The 22,426-nt window shown below is 44.7% G+C and overlaps 3 protein-coding genes and 1 long non-coding RNA gene across 7 annotated transcripts in view; 2 read left to right on the top strand and 2 right to left on the bottom strand.

Moving 5' to 3' along the window:
* Positions 1 to 22,426, bottom strand: part of LOC309564357 (uncharacterized protein) — a 1,447,080-nt gene that overhangs the window by 255,965 nt on the left and 1,168,689 nt on the right. The gene's annotated exons all lie outside the window — the stretch shown is intronic.
* The window catches only part of LOC309562846 (uncharacterized protein), a 359,272-nt gene that overhangs the window by 6,046 nt on the left and 330,800 nt on the right, over positions 1 to 22,426 (top strand). The window lies entirely within an intron of this gene.
* The window catches only part of LOC309563017, a 350,229-nt gene continuing 330,395 nt past the window's right edge, over positions 2,593 to 22,426 (bottom strand). For both annotated transcript variants that reach the window (XR_014225670.1, XR_014225671.1), the window contains one exon: positions 2,593 to 2,607. This is a non-coding gene — a long non-coding RNA (uncharacterized lncRNA). The remainder of the gene's footprint in view (positions 2,608 to 22,426) is intronic.
* Positions 10,778 to 22,426, top strand: part of LOC309563358 (esculentin-1B) — a gene marked incomplete at its 5' end in the record, with an annotated part of 67,046 nt that continues 55,397 nt past the window's right edge. The window contains one exon of the mRNA XM_082267752.1: positions 10,778 to 10,801. Coding sequence (XP_082123878.1) covers positions 10,778 to 10,801 — 24 coding nt within the window. The remainder of the gene's footprint in view (positions 10,802 to 22,426) is intronic.

A 22,426-nucleotide genomic window follows, 5' to 3' on the forward strand; every position in this document is an offset into this window, starting at 1 on the left:
CAACTGCAGTTATAGGATTGTGTATATGGGATTGTATGGTTGGGTTTTCTTTACTGTTTTTTGTTTTATATTGGTTGAGCCAGATGGACTTGTGTCTTTTTTTCAACCTGACTATTGATGTAACTATGTAATGTCCCAAGAGATGCTTGACATAATTGAAGGGGCAAGATGGGGAAGGGCAAGGGTATGGCAGAAAAGTAAAAATGAAGGGTAAGGGATAAAGGGAGAAAGGGAAAGAGGGGGAGGGGGGTTAAGGTAGGGGTGGAGTGAAGGGAAAGAACCATAACAGGGTAAGTGCATCTTTAGGCTGCAAGACCATTCAGAGGCCCAAAAGTCCAACCCAAATCCCACTGGAAGAGGCCCAGGAATACAAGATATATATTGTCCATTATATCAGTCAGTCCAGCGTCTACTTTTTGTGCATGACTAAGGGGACACCTGACTTAGTTTCAGCCAAAGAAAGAGTGGGTGATTTCCAGGATTTAGCAGTAGAAACAATATAGCCATATTTATGGTTCCTGATGAAGAAGCTGTTGGTCATTACCAGTTTATGAAACGCGTTGAACCGGCATACCTTGTTTCTGTCTACAGTCTATGCAGTCCGTATATATAACTTGTTCTTCCAACAATCATTGGATGTAAAAAGTTTTTAATACTTTTGTATTTCCAATAAAATTATTTTTTATTTATTGGTGCTCACCCGTTTTTGACAACTCGATACCCTTTAAAGTCCTAATGATTTGGGAAACAACATGACCAGGTTCACTTGACCATGTTGTTCCTTTCTCTTTTTTTTTTTTCTATTGTACAATAATTGGATGTGGTTATGGAAAGTTGTCTCCAGAACTGATATATTAATACTTGGTTTCCAGGATTTAGCAATTGTTAGGCTTCTATAAAAATATAAAGTCAATTTAATTGGATCTTGGAAAGGCCTGGGAGTTTGAGGTTTAGGAGTGCATGTACAGCTAGGAAAGGGACCATGGATACTATAAGTTCTGAAATCATCTGAAACATTTCTTACCAGAAGTGACCTGCTATTGGGCAAGTCCACCATATGTGTAGAAAAGGTTCCTTATTGAGTAAGGATAAGGATGTCTTGAAATTCCCTCTACATTCCTCCTTTTAAGCTTGCCATACACTGGTAGAATTTTGTAAGACGATTTTAGAAGGTTAAATTCCTAATGATTAGTGGGGTCAAATCCATGATTGTTTTTGACCAGGATAATACATGTAAATACATCTAGGATTCCATTCAAGCAGCAGACCTGGATGAAATTTTAAGGATTTTCAAACAAAATTAGTGGATTTAATGATGGCAGGCTCTAATAATCTGGTGACCGATTTTTCACGTTTTCCATATAAACAAAAATTTGACTTGTGTATGGCCTGGCCAACTTAACCACTTAAGCCCCGGAAGATTTTACCCCCTTCCTGACCAGGGCCTATTTTGCGATTCGGCACTGCGTGACTTTAATAGACAATCGCGCGGTCGTGCAACGCTGTACCTAAACGGATTTGGCTTCCTTTTTTTCCCACAAACAGAGCTTTCTTTTGGTGGTATTTGATCACCTGTGTGATTTTTTGATCATGCGCTATAAACAAAAAAAGAGCGACAATTTTGCAAAAATAACAATATTTTTCACATTTTTTTATATGAAATTCCCCCCCCAAAAAAATGTAAAAATCAAAATTTAACATTTTTGGCCAATTTGTTTTCTGCTACATATGCTTGGTAAAAAAAAATCACAATAAGCATATTTTTGATCGGTTTGCGCAAAAGTTATTGCGTTTACTAACTAAGGGAAAGATTTTTGTCATTTTTGTTGTTGTTTTTTTTTAACGAGTAATTGCGGCGATCTGCGATTTTTTTTTGAGGGACTGCGATATTGCAGCGGACAGATCGGACCCTTGACTGACATTTTTGACCCTTTTCGGGGTACCAGTGACATTACTACAGTAATCAGTGCTATACATATGCACTGTTACTGTAAAAATGACACTGGCAGGGAAGGGGTTAACTTTATTGGGGAAGGAGGCATTAAGTGTGTCCCTAGGGGCATGTTTCTAACTGTGCAGGGATGTGGCTTTACATGTAACAGCAGAGATCTACGGTCCTACATAGCAGGACTGTTAGATCTCTGCTGTTACACAGGGGAGAATGACAGGCGGCTTTGTTTACATTAGCCGCCTGCCTTTCTCCCTTCACAGCAGACGATTGCGAGTGACCGGCGGACTTCGGGTCCGCCGGTCACATGCGCTGACTTGTTAGGGAATGAGCCAGGGCGGGAGCGCGCCTCCGGCGGCGCGCGCTCGCCCGCTATTGGCTCACAGGCTAGTGACGTACCGATACGTCACTTTGCCTGGCCGGGGCTGACCGCCGCAGTATATGTTCTTGCGGCGGTCGGCAAGTGGTTAAACGTTGTCCCATTACTGATGAGAAAATGTTGAGCCATAGCACGAAACACACCAGAATGCTCCTGCTGGCTATTCAATAGAAGGATCAAGTTTGTGGCATCCCGCTGCACGGTATTCCTTCAACAGTTGTCAATAGGGCCTAAAAATATGCATATTTGGCCCCAGTGAAATACAGTTTTTGTATAATAACTAATGTTGCTTTATTGATGAATATATATTATGATGAATATATGTTAAATGTGTCTTCTCCCAGGAGAGATGCCAATGAAGAGAGAAGAGATAATCCAGATGAAAATGAAGCAAATGAAGGGGGAGCTAAAGTGGAAGAAATAAAAAGAGCTGTGAATATTCCTTTTAAAGTAAAGTTTAGGTGTAAAGCTGCATTCTGTTAAAACTGGAATTGGAAGCTAATTGCTAAATGTCTAATAATGATAATAAAAATGTCACATACACTGATTTCTTCTCTTTTATTATTTTTATTTCATATTTTTTGATGAATTTACTTAAACGACTTCTGTACCGTACCGGACATTTTTACCCCCTTCCTGTCCAGGCCAATTTTCAGATTTCAGTGCTGTCACATTTTGAATGCCAATTACTCATTCATGCAACACTGCACCCAAATTCAACTTTTATCTTTTTTTTTTTTTTAACAGAAATAGCTTTATTTTCATGGTATGTAATCACTACTGTTTTTATTTTTTGCTATATAAACCAAAAAAATAGCAAAGATTCTGAAAAAAAAAAAAAAAACAATTCTGTTACAAAACTTTGCAAATAAATCATTTTTCTTCATGAACCCCATATTCTGCCACATTTGTTTGGTAAAAATAACCCAAATCAGTGTATAATATTTAGTCCATGTGAAAATTGTAGAGTCTACAAACTATGCTTTATATACAGTATCTAACAAAAGTGAGTACACCCCTCACATTTTTATCAATATTTTATTCTATCTTTTCATGTGACAACACTGAAGAAATTACACTTTGCTACAATGTAAAGCAGTGAGTGTACAGCTTGTATAACATTGTAAATTTGCTGTCCCCCCAAAATAACTCAACACACAGCCATTAATGTCTAAACTGCTGAATATAGGTTAAAAAATTCTCCAATTAATGGAGAAATTGAGTATAAAAACAACACACATCATAAAGGTCACATAGAACAAATTCAGTAACCCATTGTGCGGTCCCCCTCTTTCAAGAAATATAGATAAGGGAAGCTTAGGGGTACCGTGTCAATGCCCATCAACCAAGTAGGCCGGATGGCCAGACTCAAGGAGATGGGACTCCACCCAACGCGTTTCGCCTTGTGACTTCTTCAGGGGTATTTGCACATAGGTCTCACATAGGTTACTACAATTATAAGTAAAAAACACTTCATCAACTAGTTCTTTTTTTTGAAAATCTTTTTATTATTTCAAACAGAGAAATACAACAACACACAAACAATAGGTGCAAAAAGGTTCACATATCAGTCTTGCAACACATGGTCATCGTTAAGGCAAGCAGATAGAAACAAAAAGGGGGAATAGTGAGCCCGCGCAGGGGCATAATCATTTTGGCATCAAGAAATACAGCATCAAGCGGTGTACATCATAAGACAAGTAGTACATTCCGGGCCGCCTCTCGGCCGGCCCCCAGACAGCGGTTAAGGAACCCCTGAGCCGCTCCCACCCAGACAGGTGGCAAGCAGCGACACCATCTGAACCAAATAATTTTATCTTGGTCTCATCAGACCACAGGACATGGTTCCAGTAATCCAACCACTTGGCCCAAACCCTGTCATGCTTCTTAGGGCATCTCCTGTGAAAGTACGTGTCCTTGTACAGCGGTATCACCGAGTCCACCAGTGCCCTCCACCGCTGAAGCGGGGGAGGGGACCGCTGTCTCCAATGAAGCACTATGTTTTTCCTGGCGAAAAAAAGAAGAAGACCCATGAGGGTGCGGCCCGCCACCCTAGGGAATAGATCATCTAGGAGGCCCAATAGGGCTGTTTTGGGCGAGGGGTCTATTGAAACCTGCAACACTCCGTTTGCAGCCGCATAGACCCGCGACCAGTAATCAGACAGATCCGGGCAGGTCCAGAAAATGTGGATGAAGTCCCCAGGCGTGTGGCCGCACCGCCAACACTCCGGAGTCATGCATTTTATGTAGGCGATGAGGAGTGAGGTATGCCCGGTGGGCGATCTTATACTGCACCATACGGTCCCATAAAGAGACCAGGATCTTAAAGGGGGAGTCCCACACCTGCTGCCAGTCCTCCGCGTCCATGTCCGGGACATCCCGAGTCCACCGATCTCGGAGACCCGAGAGCTCCGGAGAGAACACGCAAAGGAGATGGGCGTGGGAGATGGAGCAATCAAACCGAAGAACCCGCTCCAGATCCGACTGCACCACCCCCACCCCCCCCCCTGTGGGAACTGAGCCCTGAAAGCATGGGACAACTGGAGATATCGGAATAGGTGGGACGGGGGCACCCCGTGAGAATCGCAAAGTTGATCAAACGTAGGGAGGGAGAGGTCCGAGGACAGATCAGAAATCACCTTTATGCCAAATTTGGTCCAGGCCGCTGGGTCGGGGAGGGAGTACAAATGGGGCAGATTAGGGTTGATCCACAGTGGTGCTTTGGGGGAGATCGCGGTGTCCGGGTAAGCCTCCAGCGCCAGGCCCTGACGCCAGGCCCTGAGCGTCGTTCGCATGGACGAAGTCAAAGGATAAGGAGCCTTAGGGCCCCGGAACAGCAGATGCGACAGCGCTTCCATTGACCCCAACACCGCCGCCTCCATCACCACTGCGGAGTTGGAGGCATCAGGAGACAGCCACCACACCGCGGAAACCAACTGGGAGGCCAAAAAATATTTATGGCAGCTCGGGAAGGCTAGGCCCCCCTGGGACTGAGGTCTCATCAGTGTTGAAAACTTGTAACGGGGGGGGGGGGGGGGGCGAGAGCCCCACAAAAAGGAGAAGAAGAGTTTATTCAAATTGGTGAAGAAGGTTTTGGGGATCCACTGGGGCGAGTGGCGAAAGAGGTAGGTCAATTTAGGGAGGATCTTCATTTTTACCAGATTCACTCTGCCCAATAAGGAGAGGGGAAGGTTCACCCATGCCTTCAGCCTGGCCCGAACATCTTTCATCACCGGGTCTAGATTAAGGGATATAAATTCTGTGGGATCCTTAGACACCCGCACCCCCAAATACAGGAAGCTGTCGACCCACTGTAGCGAGAGATCTGACGGGGCAGCGCTCCTGGCCGCCCCGTCGATCGCAAGCAATTGGGACTTGGACCAATTCACCCTCAGGCCCGTCACCCCGGAGAAACCGTCCAGGATGTCCAGAGCCCCCCGGAGGGAGGGACCCGCATCTTGCAGAAACAACAGGAGGTCGTCCGCGTACAGTGCCACCCTCTCCTCCAACCACGCCACCCGAAGCCCCCGAACCTCCGGCGAGGTCCGAAGCGCCTCGGCCAAGGGCTCCATGGCGATGGCGAAAAGGGCCAGAGAAAGAGGACAGCCCTGCCGCGTGCCTCTGGACAACAGGAACGATGAGGATAGTCTGCCCCCAACCGAATGGCTGCCCTTGGAGACTTATATATTGTTTGCAACCACCGTATAAACAACAGGGGGAACCCCATTCTTCTGAGGACCTCCCACAGGAAGAGCCATTCCACCGAATCAAAAGCCTTCTCTATATCTAAGGAGGCGACCACCCTCGTACCGGAGTTCAAATGTTGAGTTTGCAAATTAGTAAAAAGCCTACGCAAATTGACGTCTGTGGATCTGTTGGCCATAAACCCCGTCTGATCCTGGTCGATCACGGAGGGGAAGATGGGGCGGAGTCTGGAGGCAAGGATTTTGGCGAGAACCTTGAGGTCATTATTAAGTAGGGCTATCGGGCGGTAGGAAGCACACAGTTTGGGGTCTTTCGGGGGTTTAGGGATCAGGATAATGTGGGCTTCTGCCATAGAGGGCGGCAGGGAGCCCATCTCCAGGCAGTCATTATATAGCGCCGCTAAAAGGGGGGCCAGCACACCGGCGTGTGTTTTGTAAAATTCAATGGGTAGCCCATCCGGGCCAGGGGCCTTGCCTCCAGGGATAGAGCGTATCACAACCTACACCTCCTCCGCCGTAACCGGCCGAACCAAGTCGGAGCGCTCAGCATCCGACAACCAACCCAGGGCAACCGGATCCAGGAGCTGTTGCAGATCCTCCGGCCGGAGGTCAGCGGGCAAGGTAGTAGCATATAATCGGGAGTAGAAGTCCCCAAAGAGCCCCAAGATCCCCTCCGGTGAGGTGACCGCCTCCCCAGTAGGAGAAGTGAGCTCCGGAACCAGGGTGAAGGGGGCATCATGATGAGACATAACTGCCAACAGTTTCCCGTTCCGATCTCCGTGTTCAAAAAACCTTTGTTTAGATTGGTACATAGACAGCCTGGTGACCTCAGTCAGGTGTAGATGTAAGTCCCTCTTGCTAGCCTGCAGCTCCTCAAAGTTAGCGGCCGAGGGGTCCCGAACATAGCGGCCAGAAGCCGCCTCAGCCGCCGCCTCCAAGTCAGACACCGCAGCCATCTGTTGAACTCGGACGGCTTTAATAGCCGAAATATTGTGGCCTCTGGTAACCGCCTTAAAAGCGTCCCACACCAGTCCGGGAGAGGACGTACCTGCATTAGTATTCCAATAGTCCCTGATCATAGACGGGGTCTGAGCCACAATCTCAGGCTGGTCCACCCACTGGGCACCAAGGCGCAACATGGCACTACTGCAATCACATCCCGAGCGGATGACGACCTGCAGGGGACTATGGTCCGACAAGCCACTGGGGAGATAGGAGACCTCCTCCACATCAGACAACATGTGCGGGTTGGCGAAGCCATAGTCTATCCTGGAGGATGTTTTGTGGGTAGCAGAGAAGCAGGAGTAAACCTTCTCCTGGGAGTGTTTCCAGCGCCAAACCTCCTGTAGTCCGGCGGCCGAGGACCAATGAAGAAGGTCCCCGGAGAAAGCCTTGGGAGGCATGGGCCTATCAAGGTCCGGGGAGAGGATGGCGTTGAAGTCCCCCAGGAGAAGCAGCTTGGCAGGACAGTAATTGGAGACCCTCTCCAGGACGGTATACAGGACCTCGGCCTTGAATGGTGGGGGCACATAAATGCCCGCCACCACATACCTCTGCTGCCACATAGATAGCACCAGTACAACATATCTACCGGAGGGGTCGGTGTGTACCACCTCCACCACACAGGGCAAAGACTTGTGAATCAGTATGGAAACACCCCTTGCATATGTAGAGTAGGAGGCATGGAAGGACCTTTGCACCTACGGTTTTTTAAGAGACAGGAGCTTGCTGCCCACCAGGTGGGTTTCTTTCAAAATCAGTATGGAGGGGCTGTAACGCTGCACATACTGAAAGAGCAATGCCCGCTTAAATTTGGAATTGAGACCCCGTACGTTCCAGGATAGCACGGAAAAGGTAGGTGGTTTACGTGATGCCATCCTGGAAGATTACAAGAATGAACACCCCAGAAGAATCACTCATAGGTACTTCCTCCTGGGGAGCAGCAAGACCGAGTAAACCCATGCACCTAACAAAAACACAAACAGACAAAGTAAACTCTCCTGGAGGGAGAGCACAACACCCCAAACACATAGTGTTTACCCTACTGTACCCCGGTACCCCCAAAAAACAAGGGGGGAGAGCCTAGGGACAGTTTGAACCCAAAACTGAGAAAAAAAAAGAACGGTTAGGCACCGGCCGACAGACCGTCTGGGCCTACCGCTACAGTCTGTCCAAAAAGTAGTCCGCCCACCGCCAACAGGGCCAGCGGGTAGCACAGTTCAGGGAGCCTTTCAAAAAACAAAAAGAAGCAAAAAAAAAACGGAGGGGGAAAAAAAGGGAAAAAAACAGTACAGTCCACCCGAACTCCGTGGTGGGCAAAGGGGACATAAGGGCCAAAGGAGGATGTAGGGTAAGCATCTTCCGTGAGGAAGGAGGTTCAAGGGTTCAGGAGTCCTGAGAAACACATCCAGGGGAGGCAGAGTAGGAGCAAACGGAGAGCAGGAGTGGGAATAAAAGGGGGCAAACAGGGCAGGAGTCAGTGCAGAAATCCACTTACGAAATCCAGGACATCATATAGCCGAAGGGGACACAGGGAGTCAGTAACAATCAGGCAGCAGCACCCAAGGTGTCGATCCAATCACTGGCATCTGGAGGGGTCTCGAAGAATCGCACCGTGCCCTGATGGGCCACTCTCAGCCTACTGGGATACAACATACTGTATTTGGTATTCCTCTCCCTCAGGTGACGTCTCACATCATTAAAGGATCTGCGGCATCTCTGTACCTCAGCCGAGAAGTCTGGGAATAACATCACCCTGGTGTTCTCGTAGGGCAGCTCCTCTTGCTTCCTAGCCGCAGCAAGGATCTTATCCCGGTCCCGGTAGTTCAACATCCGGACCAGGAATGGTCTGGGGGGGCCCCCGAGGGGCACTTGCCAGTGGGCACCCGGTGTGCCCGCTCGACCACATAGGTAGCTGGAAGGTTATGCAGGTGTAGCAGGGATTTGAAGAAGCCCTCGGCAAAGGTTTCAGGGTGATCACCTTCCGCGCCCTCCGGCAAGCCCACCACACGGATGTTATTGCGGCGCTGCCTGTTCTCAGCATCGTCCACTTTGCTGGTGAGCGCGGCGACCAACGCCGGCAGGTCCGCTAGCTGGGCCGAATGGGATCCCTGACGGTCCTCCACCTCGCCTATCCGGTCTTCTGCCTCCGTCATCCTGCCCCTGATCTTGTCCTGATCGTAGCGTATCAGAGTGCATTCGAAAGCCACACTGTCGATGCAGAGCATGAGGGATGCTTTGCAGCCTTCAATGGCCGCGAGGATGGGCACAGTGATCGCCGCTGCCTCCACTGCCACTTCCGCAGGCGCAGGAGAGCTCCGCTCCGGCGTCTGTGAGCCCGACGGCTGCGAGCCAGGGGAGGAAGACATCCCCGCCAAGGCCCCGGAGCAGCGGCCTGCCTGGATGCTGCTGGAGACTGGCAAGATGGCGCCGGGAGGACACGTGACCCGTCCTTTTCCCGGGCGCTGAGGCTTCGGGTCCTTGGGCAGCTTACCCTTCGGCTTGGTCGACATGGTAGCGGGACCAGGACAATCGAGGGGAGCAGGGCAAGCCGGCCAGCCAAGTAGAGAGGACAGAATAGCCCTAAAACGAAAGGATTACCACGGGTGACCACGGAGCTCTGCAGCCAGAGATGTATAGTAACGAAGTAGAACTACTTAAGTACTGTACTTAAGTACCAAAATGCGGTATCTGTACTTTCCTAGAGTAGAATTTTTTTCTCCTACTTCTACTTTTACTTCACTACATTTTTTCGATGATTTCGATACTTCTACTCAAGTATTTTTTTTTTGTGCTGCATAGTTACTTTTAAAAAAATTACCACTGCCAGAACAGTAGATGGCAGGTTGCATAAAGCTCAAAAAAATGTGTATAATGTCATTTGTAAATCAGCGCATACGGAAATAAAGGCTGTGTATAATAAAAGCTGCTATACCAAATCTTTCCAACAAAAAGAAAATATGAAACAAACAAATAAATGGTGCTACAGCGCTTAAAGTGCATCAAGAAACTACTAACAAACACAGGTTAATCATTTGAAATAATAAAAAACAATATGATGCTCAAACTTTTGACTTCTTTCTTTAATAACTACATAACACAGTACTTGTACTTCTACTTTCAGTACTTGAGTAGAATTTTTTTTTCAAAACTACTGGTACTTTTTACTTTTAGTACTTAAGTAGCAAATTTTTTTAAAAAACTACTTGCAATACTTAAGTAAAAAAAATTTTGAATACTTTAGTACTTCTACTTAAGTAACTTTTTCTGCGAGCACTTCCACTTCTACTCAAGTCACTTTTTGATCGAGCACTTGTACTTTTACTCAAGTAGAACTTTCGAGTACTTTATACAAGTCTGTCTGCAGCTGCACGTCCGCTCAGACTCACATCCCGGCCACGCCCCCCATCAATTAGTTCTTTAACATATATATATCACATACTAGATAATTTTTGATGTAGGAAATATTACATAGAAAAGAAACTTACAAATGTGTAAACAGTATTGCGGTCAGCCACGAAGAAAATAGAGATTACTGCATGCAGGTAAGGAAGACAACCACAGCCAGATCTAATGACCAAAAAAATTGGGTATTCTATGTAGGGAAAACAAAAAGACCCTTTCAGAAGCACATTTGTGATTACGTATATGAAATTAAGAATGGCCTGATGGAATATGCCATAAGTCGCCATATTGGTCTATATCATAATTTCATTCTGAAATATATGAGGTTCTGTGCTTTGGAACATGTGGAGGAATCACCTAGAGGAGGTGAATAATCAAAAAAATCGGCACTAATTCATAAATGGTGCAAATAGGATCAATCAAAGCAAAAAACGTATAGTGTATAAACAGAAAATATATGATTCATAAAAAATATTCAATCCAATTAAGTAAGTAAGTGATAAGTGCGCAAATAAATAATGTCCAACTGGCGATGTATAATATTCAATCCAATAAAGTGAATGATGAGTGCACAAGTAGAATAATATTGTCCAAATACTGTAGTAGACATAGTGCATAAATTAAATAAAGTGTCTGAAGTGATAATTCATCAAAAATACGGGTAATAAATGTGATTCAAAACAATATTGCTAGAAGATGCAATGTGTTACTCCTGTGCATAAACATCAAATGTGTGCAATGGCCGCTCACCTCAATGCATACTCAAGTGAGCGTGTTTAGAAACTCCTAAGATTGTAGCACGGACTCCTTGTGCTATAGGATGGATGATGGGATGGATGATAGAATATGCTATGAAGCGCCTCTTTCCCCTCTGAGAGTATCAATCCACTAAGCAATCTCTGCTGGAAATCCGCTGCTGATAAGCCTCGCCGGTGTATGGATGGATCTCGTAAGTGTAATCAAATACAGGCCATCATGGTGTCAAACATCGATTTTAATGATAATAAAAGACTTACATAAGGTTTAGGAAAAAACGTTGATCGCAGATGCGGTAAACAACACGACTTCCGGCTACGGCCGTAAACCGGAAGTGACGCCACCCGCCTCCTCCCAAAGCGTTGCGTCACTACGCACGTGACTTTCTCAAGGGATAGGAGACTGGGGTGACAATTGCTGGATAAAATAGCCCCATGCAGTTAACTGTTGCATTGCTGGTATGTGCAGTAACATGGCCAAATCCAGAGCGCCAAATAAAAAATTAAATAGCACCAAATAGCTCTATAATGACTAGAAAATGGTAAAAGCTGTAGAGTAGTAACTATATTATTTCTGGCATATTGCAATAATAATAAATAATGTAAACATGCCAAATGAATAAGAAGTTGTCATATATGTATCTCTATAAGCCAGCAGGGGAACAGTAATCATGATAAAATCCATATTGAATATATCATAAAAATATATAAAATCATATATAAAATTGAGTCCATAAAAGGATACATATATAATAAAATGTATTTAAAAAAATATATATATAAAAATATATAAAACCCCCAGGTCAAAATTAATACATTAGTTAAAAATGTTTTCTATAAATACAATTTCCATCTACCTAGCTTATTTAAAACGATTGAAATTGAATATGACATAAAATTATGTTATGTTGCGGCATGTTTTCCTGAGGAAGGTATGGTCACTTATGCAGCATGGGGACAACTAATCAGCCTAGACTGGAGGTTGGGGGTCACCTTCCTCCCAGTCTATGATTGGGGCGGGGGAGACCTCCCTGGTGCCCAATCCCTGGATTGTGTAAACCCTGTTTGGGGGATAAGACACACGGCTAAACTGGACTTTTTTTTGGATTGGTCGAAAATGTCTTTATTTATTTTTTTGTATAGTTTTGGAATTATGTTCTGCTACATTTTGTTATGTTTTTGGAGAACATTTTGGTGTTGCTATTTTCTAGTAACATCTTTTAGATGCCTTCTTCCATATGTCCACAAGATGGCGCCATATAACTGGCTCTTGTGTTGTGCCTAATATTGTAGCAAATTCCCCTTCTTAGTTAATCTTTCATGGTTCTCTAGATTCCTTATCATTTTAGTCCTGCTTTGATTTTGTGTCTCTTTCCTTCTCCCTTTCTAGGGTTTGTGGACGTGGCGGTCTATATACTCCGCCATCCCATCACTTTCACCTTTTCTCTTCACTTCCTGGGGTGAACGGATGATGTGGGGGGGGGGGGCGGAGACTGCCCGTCCTGCCATTATCGCGCATGCTCGGTCATTCCGCACATGCACGATAGCACTTTCCAGTTACCGTCCTGCAGCAGAAGTACGCCGAGGACAGTGACTTTAGGAGGGCGTAGAACCTTTGATTTTTGGCGCCAAATTATCCTTTTTAAAGGATCTCAGGAGGGACGCAGACAGGAATGTGTCGCTAATGTGGCGTTCGGATCTTTTCTCTTTCTGCCGAGGTGTTCATTGTTACTCCATTCAGGTGATACCCTTATGGCAATCTATATCTTACATACTTATTTGCTTAAATAGTCACGTCTAATTTCTTCTAAGCCATCAGAAATTTTGGGGCCCCTTACACAGCTTTAGGCCTGGGCCCATACGGGCCTGACAACCAATATTCCCCTGGGCCCGCCCTCTGTGTTGTGTTTTATTAGTACCTGGCGGGGGAGCTCAACACCTTTGACCACTTCAGTTCCGGAAGGTTTTACCCCATTAACCTTCCTAACGGTATTCCCGAGCGTGGCTCGGGGGTTAAATGTCAGTGCCAAAAGCGGTAACCCCGAGCCACACTTGGGGTACCCCAAGGAAGATCACTGGATCCTGGTAGAGGGGTTACTTACCTTGTCACCGGGATCCAGCGTTGTATCCCAGCGGTGTGTGGCGGCGGAGCTTCCTCCCGATCCTCTGTGTGCCCCGTCTTCCGTCTCCTGCGACGTGACGTTTGCAGGGGGTGGAACCGCCGGCAAATTCAAATGTAAAACACACCAAACACACTGATACAATTCAAAATAAAATAAATTCACATTAGTTTGCCCCCCAGTGCCCTTTCCTGCAGTTTTACTGTACTTTTTATGTGTGTGTGTATATACAGTATATATATATATATATATATATATATATATATATACAGTCAGGTCCATAAATATTGGGACATCGACACAATTGTAATCTTTTTGGCTCTATACATCACCACAATGGATTTGAAATGAAACAAACAAGATGAACTTTAACTGCAGACTTTCAGCTTTAATTTGAGGGTATTTACATCCAAATCAGGTGAACGGTGTAGGAATTACAACTGTTTGTATATGTGCCCCCCACTTTTTAAGGGACCAAAAGTAATGGGACAGATTAACAATCTTAAATCAAAACTTTAGCTTTTTAATACTTGGTTGCAGATCCTTTGCAGTCAATTACAGCCTGAAGTCTGGAACGCATAGACATCACCAGACGCTGGGTTTCATCCCTGGTGATGCTCTGCCAGGCCTCTACTGCAACTGTCTTCAGTTCCTGCTTGTTCTTGGGGCATTTTTCCTACAGTTTTGTCTTCAGCAAGTGAAATGCACGCTCAATCGGATTCAGGTCAGGTGATTGACTTGGCCATTGCATAACATTCCACTTCTTACCCTTAAAAAACTCTTTGGTTGCTTTCGCAGTATGCTTCTGGTCATTGTCCATCTGCACTGCGAGGCGCCGTCCAATGAGTTCTGAAGCATTTGGCTGAATATGAGCAGATAATATTGCCCAAAACACTTCAGAATTCATCCCCATGTCAGCAGTCACATCATCAATAAATACAAGAGAACCAGTTCCATTGGCAGCCATACATGCTCACGCCATGACACTACCACCACCATGCTTCACTGATGAGGTGGTATGCTTTGGATCATGAGCAGTTCCTTTCCTTCTCCATACTCTTCTCTTCCCATCACTCTGGTACAAGTTGATCTTGGTCTCATCTGTCCATAGGATGTTGTTCCAGAACTGTGAAGGCTTTTTTAGATGTTATTTGGCAAACTCTAATCTGGCCTTCCTGTTTTTGAGGCTCACCAATGATTTACATCTTGTGGTGAACCCTCTGTATTCACTCTGGTGAAGTCTTCTCTTGATTGTTGACTTTGACACACATACACCTACCTCCTGGAGAGTGTTCTTGATCTGGCCAACTGTTGTGAAAGGTTTTTTCTTTACCAGGGAAAGAATTCTTCGGTCATCCACCACAGTTGTTTTCCGTGGTCCATCGGGTCTTTTGGTGTTGCTGAGCTCACCGGTGTGTTCTTTCTTTTTAAGGATGTTTCAAACAGTTGATTTGGCCACACCTAATGTTTTTGCTATCTCTCTGATGGGTTTGTTTTGTTTTTTTTCAGCCTAATGGTGGCTTGCTTCACTGATAGTGACAGCTCTTTGGATCTCATATTGAAAGTTGACAGCAACAGATTCCAAATGTAAATATCACACTTGAAATTAAATCTGGACCTTTTATCTGCTCCTTGTAAATGGGATAATGAGGGAATAACACACACCTGGCCATGGAACAGCTGAGCAGCCAATTGTCCCAATACTTTTGGTCCCTTAAAAAGTGGGAGGCACATATACAAACTGTTGTAATTCCTACACCTTTCACCTGATTTGGATATACGTAAATACCCTCAAATTAAAGCTGAAAGTCTGCAGTTAAAGCACATCTTGTTTGTTTTATTTCAAATCCATTGTGGTGGTGTATAGAGTCAAAAAGATTAGAATTGTGTCAATGTCCCAATATTTATGGACCTGACTTATATGTATATATACATACATACATACTTTAACTTATTTATAGTTTTTTATTATATTATAATTTATGATTTTATGTTTCAAACTTTATCATACCCGAAATGTTATAAAGAAGAACGCACGGAAAAAAAAAAATCATATGTAAATAGTTGGTTTTGGCTGCTCATTCTTAAGAATTACATGCAAAATAATGGTACCGCTTTCAGCACCTAAAATCCGAAAGAATCATACCGCCAGGGAGGTTAATGACCACGCCATTTTTTGCATTATTTTAACTAACTGTTGCGCGATCGTGCAACGCTGTACCCAAATACAATTTATGTCCTTTTTTCCCCACAAATAGAGCTTTCTTTTGGTGGTATTTGATCACCTGTGCGGTTTTTAGATTTTGCTCTATAAACAAAAAAGTGCGAGAATAAAAAAAAAAAAAAAAACAATAATACTTTTTGCTTTCTGCTATAAAAAACACATCCAATAAAAAAATTGAAAAAAATCGAATTTCTTCATCAATTTAGGCCAATAATACTTCTGCGGTTTTTTGATTTTGCGCTATAAACAAAAAAAGAGCAACAATTTTGAAAAAAAAAAAACACAATATTTTTTACTTTCTGCTATAAACAATCCCAATACAAAAATAAAAAAAAAAAATCAAAATTTTTTTTATTAGTTTAGGCCAATTTATATTCTGCTACATATTTTTGGTAAAAAAAAAATCCCAAAAAGCATATTTTTTATTTAATTATTAAAGGTGAAGGCGCCTGGTTTTAATGTTTTGGCCCTTTGTATGGTGCAAATACCTGCTAACCTTTTTTATTTTAATGGTGTTGTGCCAGAGGCGTAACTAGAACCTTCAGGGCCCCGGTGCAAGAAACCATGAAGGGCCCCCTGGGGCCCTTTACTCTCGTTGCGGGGCCCTTTCACACGTTCTGCAGTGGGCCCCCTTCCTGCCATCTTGGGGCCTACCCACGGTGGTGGAATGCCAGGGCCCTGTCGCAAGTGTGACCTTTGCGATCCTGGAAGTTCACCCACTGGTGTCAGTAGTTTTTTTTTTGGTATTTTAATTGTATTATTTTTATCATTTTATTAAATTTTTTTACAATGTGACTGACTATGACTCTGTCCATTCTGAAAAGGAGGGAGCTGGTAAATTACATATTTACTGACCCCTTCCTGGTTCTCTATTGTGACACATCCCCTGCAGCAGTCGGCAGGAGAGGGAAGGGAGCATTCTGAAGGGGGGGGGCAGCACAGAAGGGGGGGGTGGACCAGGGGAGCACACAGGGGCCCAGAGACAGCAGAACACAAGTTTACTGGATAGGAGGAGTGGCGGGGGCAGCATACAGAGGAACCAATCTCCTCCATTTTCCTCCTGCAGCTACAGAAGGAAAAAAGGAGGACAGTGATTTCTCTACATGCTGCCCCAGCCGCCCCTCCTATTCAGGTGTACAGGGGAGCCACATGGGCCCCCTTGAGCATGGGGCCCGGTTGCGATTGCAACCCCTGCAACCCCTGTAGTTACGCCCCTGTGTTGTGCCACTAAAATTACAAATATTAAGCGAATGAAAAAATAGGCGCTGGTAATGACGTGGGCTTATAGCATCGGGTCCGCCGGTCACACGCCCGCACTCCTCTGTGAACGAGCCGAGGCAGGCGCGCGCCTCAGCGGGCGCGCGCTCGCCCGCTATTGGCTCAAAACCCGGTGAAAGGCGAGTGACGTAGACCTACATCACTCTGCCTGGCCGGGGCTGACTGCCGCAGTAAATATACTGTGCGCAGTCAGCAACTGGTTAATACAGTAACTCAGTGCTAAAAATATGCACTGTTATTGTATAAATGACACTGGCAGGGAAGGGGTTAATACTGGGGGTGATCAAAGGGTTAAATGTATGCCTATTGACAGGCACAGAGAGATCGGGATTTCAGCTTAGCTGAGACACACGATCTCTCTGTGCCTGTGTGAAAGAAGAGCCACCTGCTTTGTTTACATAGGTAGACGGCTCTCCTGTCAGTTTCTGTGAAGATCGCGGGAGGCCGGCGGCGATGGTGCCCGCTCCTCCCGCAATCTGGCTCCCGCTGTGTCTAATCACAGTGGGAGCGCAGCTCCGGTGGCTCGCGGCCGAGACCGTGTGCAAATAATCACGTAGATCTACGTGATTATTCGCAGCCGAGCCGCCCTGCCGCAGTAAATCTGCGTGGGGCGGTCGGCAAGTGGTTAAAGTCCCGGTTTCCCTTCTTTTTCCAATATTTTTTATTGAAATTTTTGAAAAAGCGTACAAAAGGTTGAAATTTTAACATTTGTCAAGAAAAGATTAGCAACGTCAAAATGTAATCCTATTGAGATCAACGACTGGATTTCAAAAAATGATGTATACTACGGTAACCCAATTATATAGCAATATGCGTCTGATAATAAAATCTGGAATAAGTAATCACCAACAATATAAATGCATCACATCAGTATAATAGACGTCAACTGGAACCAATCTATCCAGTCCATACCGAACTATCCTGTTCAAGTAATACTCAGAATAACTAAAGAAGAATGAAAGGAAAAAGAAAAAGAGAAATAGAAAGAGAGAAAAGAACAAATCAGATCCTGTCCCCCTAGACCTGTTACCTATTACAAATACCTCTCGACACTCAGGGAGCCTGAAGATATGCTACGATTCGGCACTGCGTCACTTTAACGAACAATTGCGCGGTCTTGCGACGCTGTACCCAAATAAAATTGATGTCCTTTTTCCCCATAAATAAAGATTTCTTTTGGTGGTATTTGATCACCTGTGCAATTTTTTTTTTTTTTTTTGCTATAAACAAAAAAAGAGCCATAATTCTGGGGAAAAAAAGAAAAACAATATTTTTTACATTCTGCTATATAACATTCCCAATAAAACAAATGTAAAAATCTAAATTTTTTAACATTGTAGGCCAATTTGTTTTATGCTACATATTTTTGGTAAAAAAAAAAAAAAAAAAAACGCGTCTACAAACTGCGGGAAAGATTTGTCATTTTTATTGTTTTTTTTTTTTTACAAGTAATGGCGGCGATCTGCTATTTGTAGCGAGACTGCGACATTGTGGCGGACTTCATTGTCATTTTTAGTGTTTTTTCTTTTTTACTAGTAATGGCGGCAATCTGCGATTTTTAGCAGGACTGCAACATTGTGGCGGACAGATCGAACCCCTATCTGACATTTTTGACACTTTTGGGGGGACCAGTGACATTACTACAGTAATCAGTGCTAAAAATATGTACTGTTACTGTAATAATGATACTGGCAGGGAAGGGGTTAACCTAGTGGGTGATCAAGGGGTTAAATGTGAGCCTAGGGGAGTGATTCTGAATGTATGGGGGTGGGGCTTGTGAAATGATCATAGAGACCTGTGATCCTATATAGAAGGCTCTGTGATCATTCCAGAGAGAAGAACGGTCAGCTGTGTTTACAACAGCTGACCATCCTTTCTCAGCGGGGAGCGATCGTGGGTGTCAGGCAGCAATGGGAGCCTCCTGCCCTGTGCATCGGAGTCCCCGCTGCCGAGTTGGGGTGGGAGCGGGGCCGCACGCTCGCCCCCTAGCTGCAGTTGGTTTGCGCAGGAGGGGCTGCCTGCCGCAGTATAACTGTGGCCAGGGCCGGCCCTACCATGGGTCCCGGTGGGACCATGGGACCCAGGCGGCACTTAGAGAGAGGCGGCCCCCGGCCGCCTCTTCTCTTCTTCGGCTATTGCTCGAGTAAAAAAAAAAAAAGGTCCGCGGCCGGCCTGGCATGCACACTGGCATGCGCCGCCGCTCGGGAAAGCCCGTAAACGATCGGCTATTCCTGGGAATAGCAGAACAGGTACAGGCTTTCCCGAGCATCGGCGGCGTATGCACGGTGACGTGTTGGCGCCGGGCGGCACCATTTTTAAATCCTAAGGCGCCTTTAGGAACAGGTAAGTGAGACTGCTCCACAGCCACACTACCTGTCATTATGTGGGGCTGCAGGCATACAGAAGATGCAGTGCTGCGGGCATGGTACATTTTTTTTTGGGGGGGGGGGGGGGCAGCAGCATTTCATTCTTGGACCCAGGCAGCACAATGTCTTGGGCCAGCCCTGACTGTGGCTTGCGGGCGGTCCTTAAGTGGTTAATCATGATCCAGGAGATTTTATCTTTGACCGTCACAATATTTAACACCAGTGATTTCCATGCGGTTTTCCTTCTTTTTATACACATTTTTTCACTGACTCTTTTTGGGATGTGGTGTTGATAGGATTGGCTCTGTCATATATATATGTTTTCTCTGCACATAGTGTAAAACTGTATCAAAACTGTTTATTTGCAAAAATAGATGTTCACTTACATGCATCCACCTAAAATAGCGCTAGATAATCAATCATCAAATCCATGGATATAGGGCAAGAAATCGCAATGACATCACAAGCAAAACACAAGATCACCTACTGTGTCCCGGGGCTGCATGTGCCCCCTGTTGCCTCCTCCTCAGCACCTGCCGTTGTATACAACAGAGCGCGCCTTACGCACACGTGACGTGATATTATTCGCACTAAACTACATCTACATCAAATTCCTCTCGTAAAAAAACCTCTGCCCTCCCTACATTTATGAACTCTGACAATATAGGCCTTATTACATGGTGTCAATGTGCTCTCCTATTTCTATTAACATCTTTTTTCTACTGTACAAAACATACACTTTTGTATGGAGACTAAACTCCACATTGCTACCAAATCCCCAGTATAAGGAACAAATCAACATGGAATTGGTTTTAATTTTTCAAACGAATAATTCAGCTGCCCACTCTATTTCCGTACTTTGGAACGCTCATTAAGCATTTACCTGTATATGAGGTTTACTAATCAAATGGTGAGCCTACGAGAAGAAGAAAACTTGAGAGATCCCCAGTCGCCTAGATTTTATTACCAGTAGGGTTGAGCGAACACGGACTGTATTATTCGTGTTCGTACCGAATAATTGGATTTTTGTTACCCGAACACGGACCCGAAAACTTTACTGTATATTCGGGTAAAAATCCGTGTTCAGTCGTTTTATTTCCGGGTTTTGCATGCTTTGGCGCGCTTTTCATGGCGGGCTTTCAACAGCCAATCAACAAGCGTTTAACTGGTTTGCCTAAGCCATCCCAGCCATGCCTACAAATGTATCAGTAGCTGTGATTGGCCGTCTGAAGCATGTGACCAAGTCTTTATAAGTTTGAGGCAGCGCCGCTGCGGCGTCATTCTGCTGTTTAGTTCAGGGAGAGAGCACACATCAACGTGCTGGCTGCTGATTAGGGACAGACAGGCAGGAAAAAACCATTTGTGTCTGGATAGAATTGAGGGACAGGTCGGAGTGTGTTAGGCAGGGCGAGTTGTAGGCATTTTAGGGAGAGAGTCTGCTGATTTTTAGGGTCAGTGTGTTCTACAAACTACAATCGATATTGCTGTGTGGGGTGGGGTTTGCAGTGACCGATCTACGATCTTATCAATCCTTTTAGGGACAGAGTCTGCTGATTTTTAGGGTCAGGCAGTGTGTTCTACAAACTACAATCGATATTGCTGTGTGGTGTGGGATAGGAGATAGGCAGGTGTCAGTGGTCCACATCCATTTTGCTGTGTGTGGGCTGCAGTGAACACAATCTTTTTGGGGTGCAGTGAACACAATCTTTTTGGGGTACAGTGAACACAATCTTTTTGGGGTGCAGTGAACACAATCTTTTTGGGGTGCAGTGAACACAATCTTTTTTGCCCACTGAGGAGGAGGGAGAAAATTATTTTTCTATCAGGCACTGTGTGCAGCATTTTTCCTTCAGCTGTGCTGTGCTGAGTGACTGATCATCCACTGCTGTGTTCAGTTCACATGTGCTAATATTGAGTGGTTTCAAAAATCATACACTTTTTTTCTATTCCACTATTCAATATACAGCCTTGGGTTAAAAAAAATTAAATTGTGGCCTGCAGCAGAGCTGAATGATATTTGGGGTTTTTGGGGTTCATCTCATACTTCTGAAGATTTGAGGGTGCTGCCTGTTCCATACTCCTCCTACTCCTCATCCAGCCTTTTAGGGGTACAAACAATAGTAATTGGGGCCTAGTGTGCTTCTGTACGTGTGAGATACATACACTTTTTTTGATCATATTTCCTATTCCGCTATTCAATAAAAACCTTTGGGCATCAATTAAATTGCGGGATAGTCTGTGTTGGTACGTGTGAGATCCACCTTTCCAAGTTTTTGGGGTTCATCTCATACTTCTGAAGATTTGAGGGTGCTGCCTGTTCCATACTCCTCCTACTCCTCATTCAGCCTTTTAGGGGTACAAACAATAGTAATTGGGGCCTAGTGTGGTTTTGTATGTGTGAGATACATACACTTTTTTTGATCATATTTCCTATTCCGCTATTCAATAAAAACCTTTGGGCATCAATTAAATTGCGGGATAGTCTGTGTTGGTACGTGTGAGATCCACCTTTCCAAGTTTTTGGGGTTCATCTCATACTTCTGAAGATTTGAGGGTGCTGCCTGTTCCATACTCCTCCTACTCCTCATTCAGCCTTTTAGGGGTACAAACAATAGTAATTGGGGCCTAGTGTGGTTTTGTACGTGTGAGATACATACACTTTTTTTGATCATATTTCCTATTCTGCTATTCAATAAAAACCTTTGGGGATCAATTAAATTGCGGGATAGTTTGTGTTGGTACGTGTGAGATCCACCTTTCAAAGTTTTTGGGGTTCATCTCATACTTCTGAAGATTTGAGGGTGCTGCCTGTTCCATACTCCTCCTACTCCTCATTCAGCCTTTTAGGGGTACAAACAATAGTAATTGGGGCCTAGTGTGGTTTTGTACGTGTGAGATACATACACTTTTTTTGATCATATTTCCTATTCCGCTATTCAATAAAAACCTTTGGGTATCAATTAAATTGCGGGATAGTTTGTGTTGGTACGTGTGAGATCCACCTTTCCAAGTTTTTGGGGTTCATCTCATACTTCTGAAGATTTGAGGGTGCTGCCTGTTCCAAACTCCTCCTACTCCTCATCCTGCCTTTAGGGGTACAAACAATAGTAATTGGGGCCTAGTGTGCTTCTGTACGTGTGAGATACATACACTTTTTTTGATCATATTTCCTATTCCGCTATTCAATAAAAACCTTTGGGAATCAATTAAATTGCGGGATAGTTTGTGTTGGTACGTGTGAGATCCAC

The sequence above is a fragment of the Pelophylax lessonae genome (assembly GCF_965119305.1).
Source record: "Pelophylax lessonae genome assembly, chromosome: 9".
Lineage (NCBI taxonomy): Eukaryota > Metazoa > Chordata > Amphibia > Anura > Ranidae > Pelophylax > Pelophylax lessonae.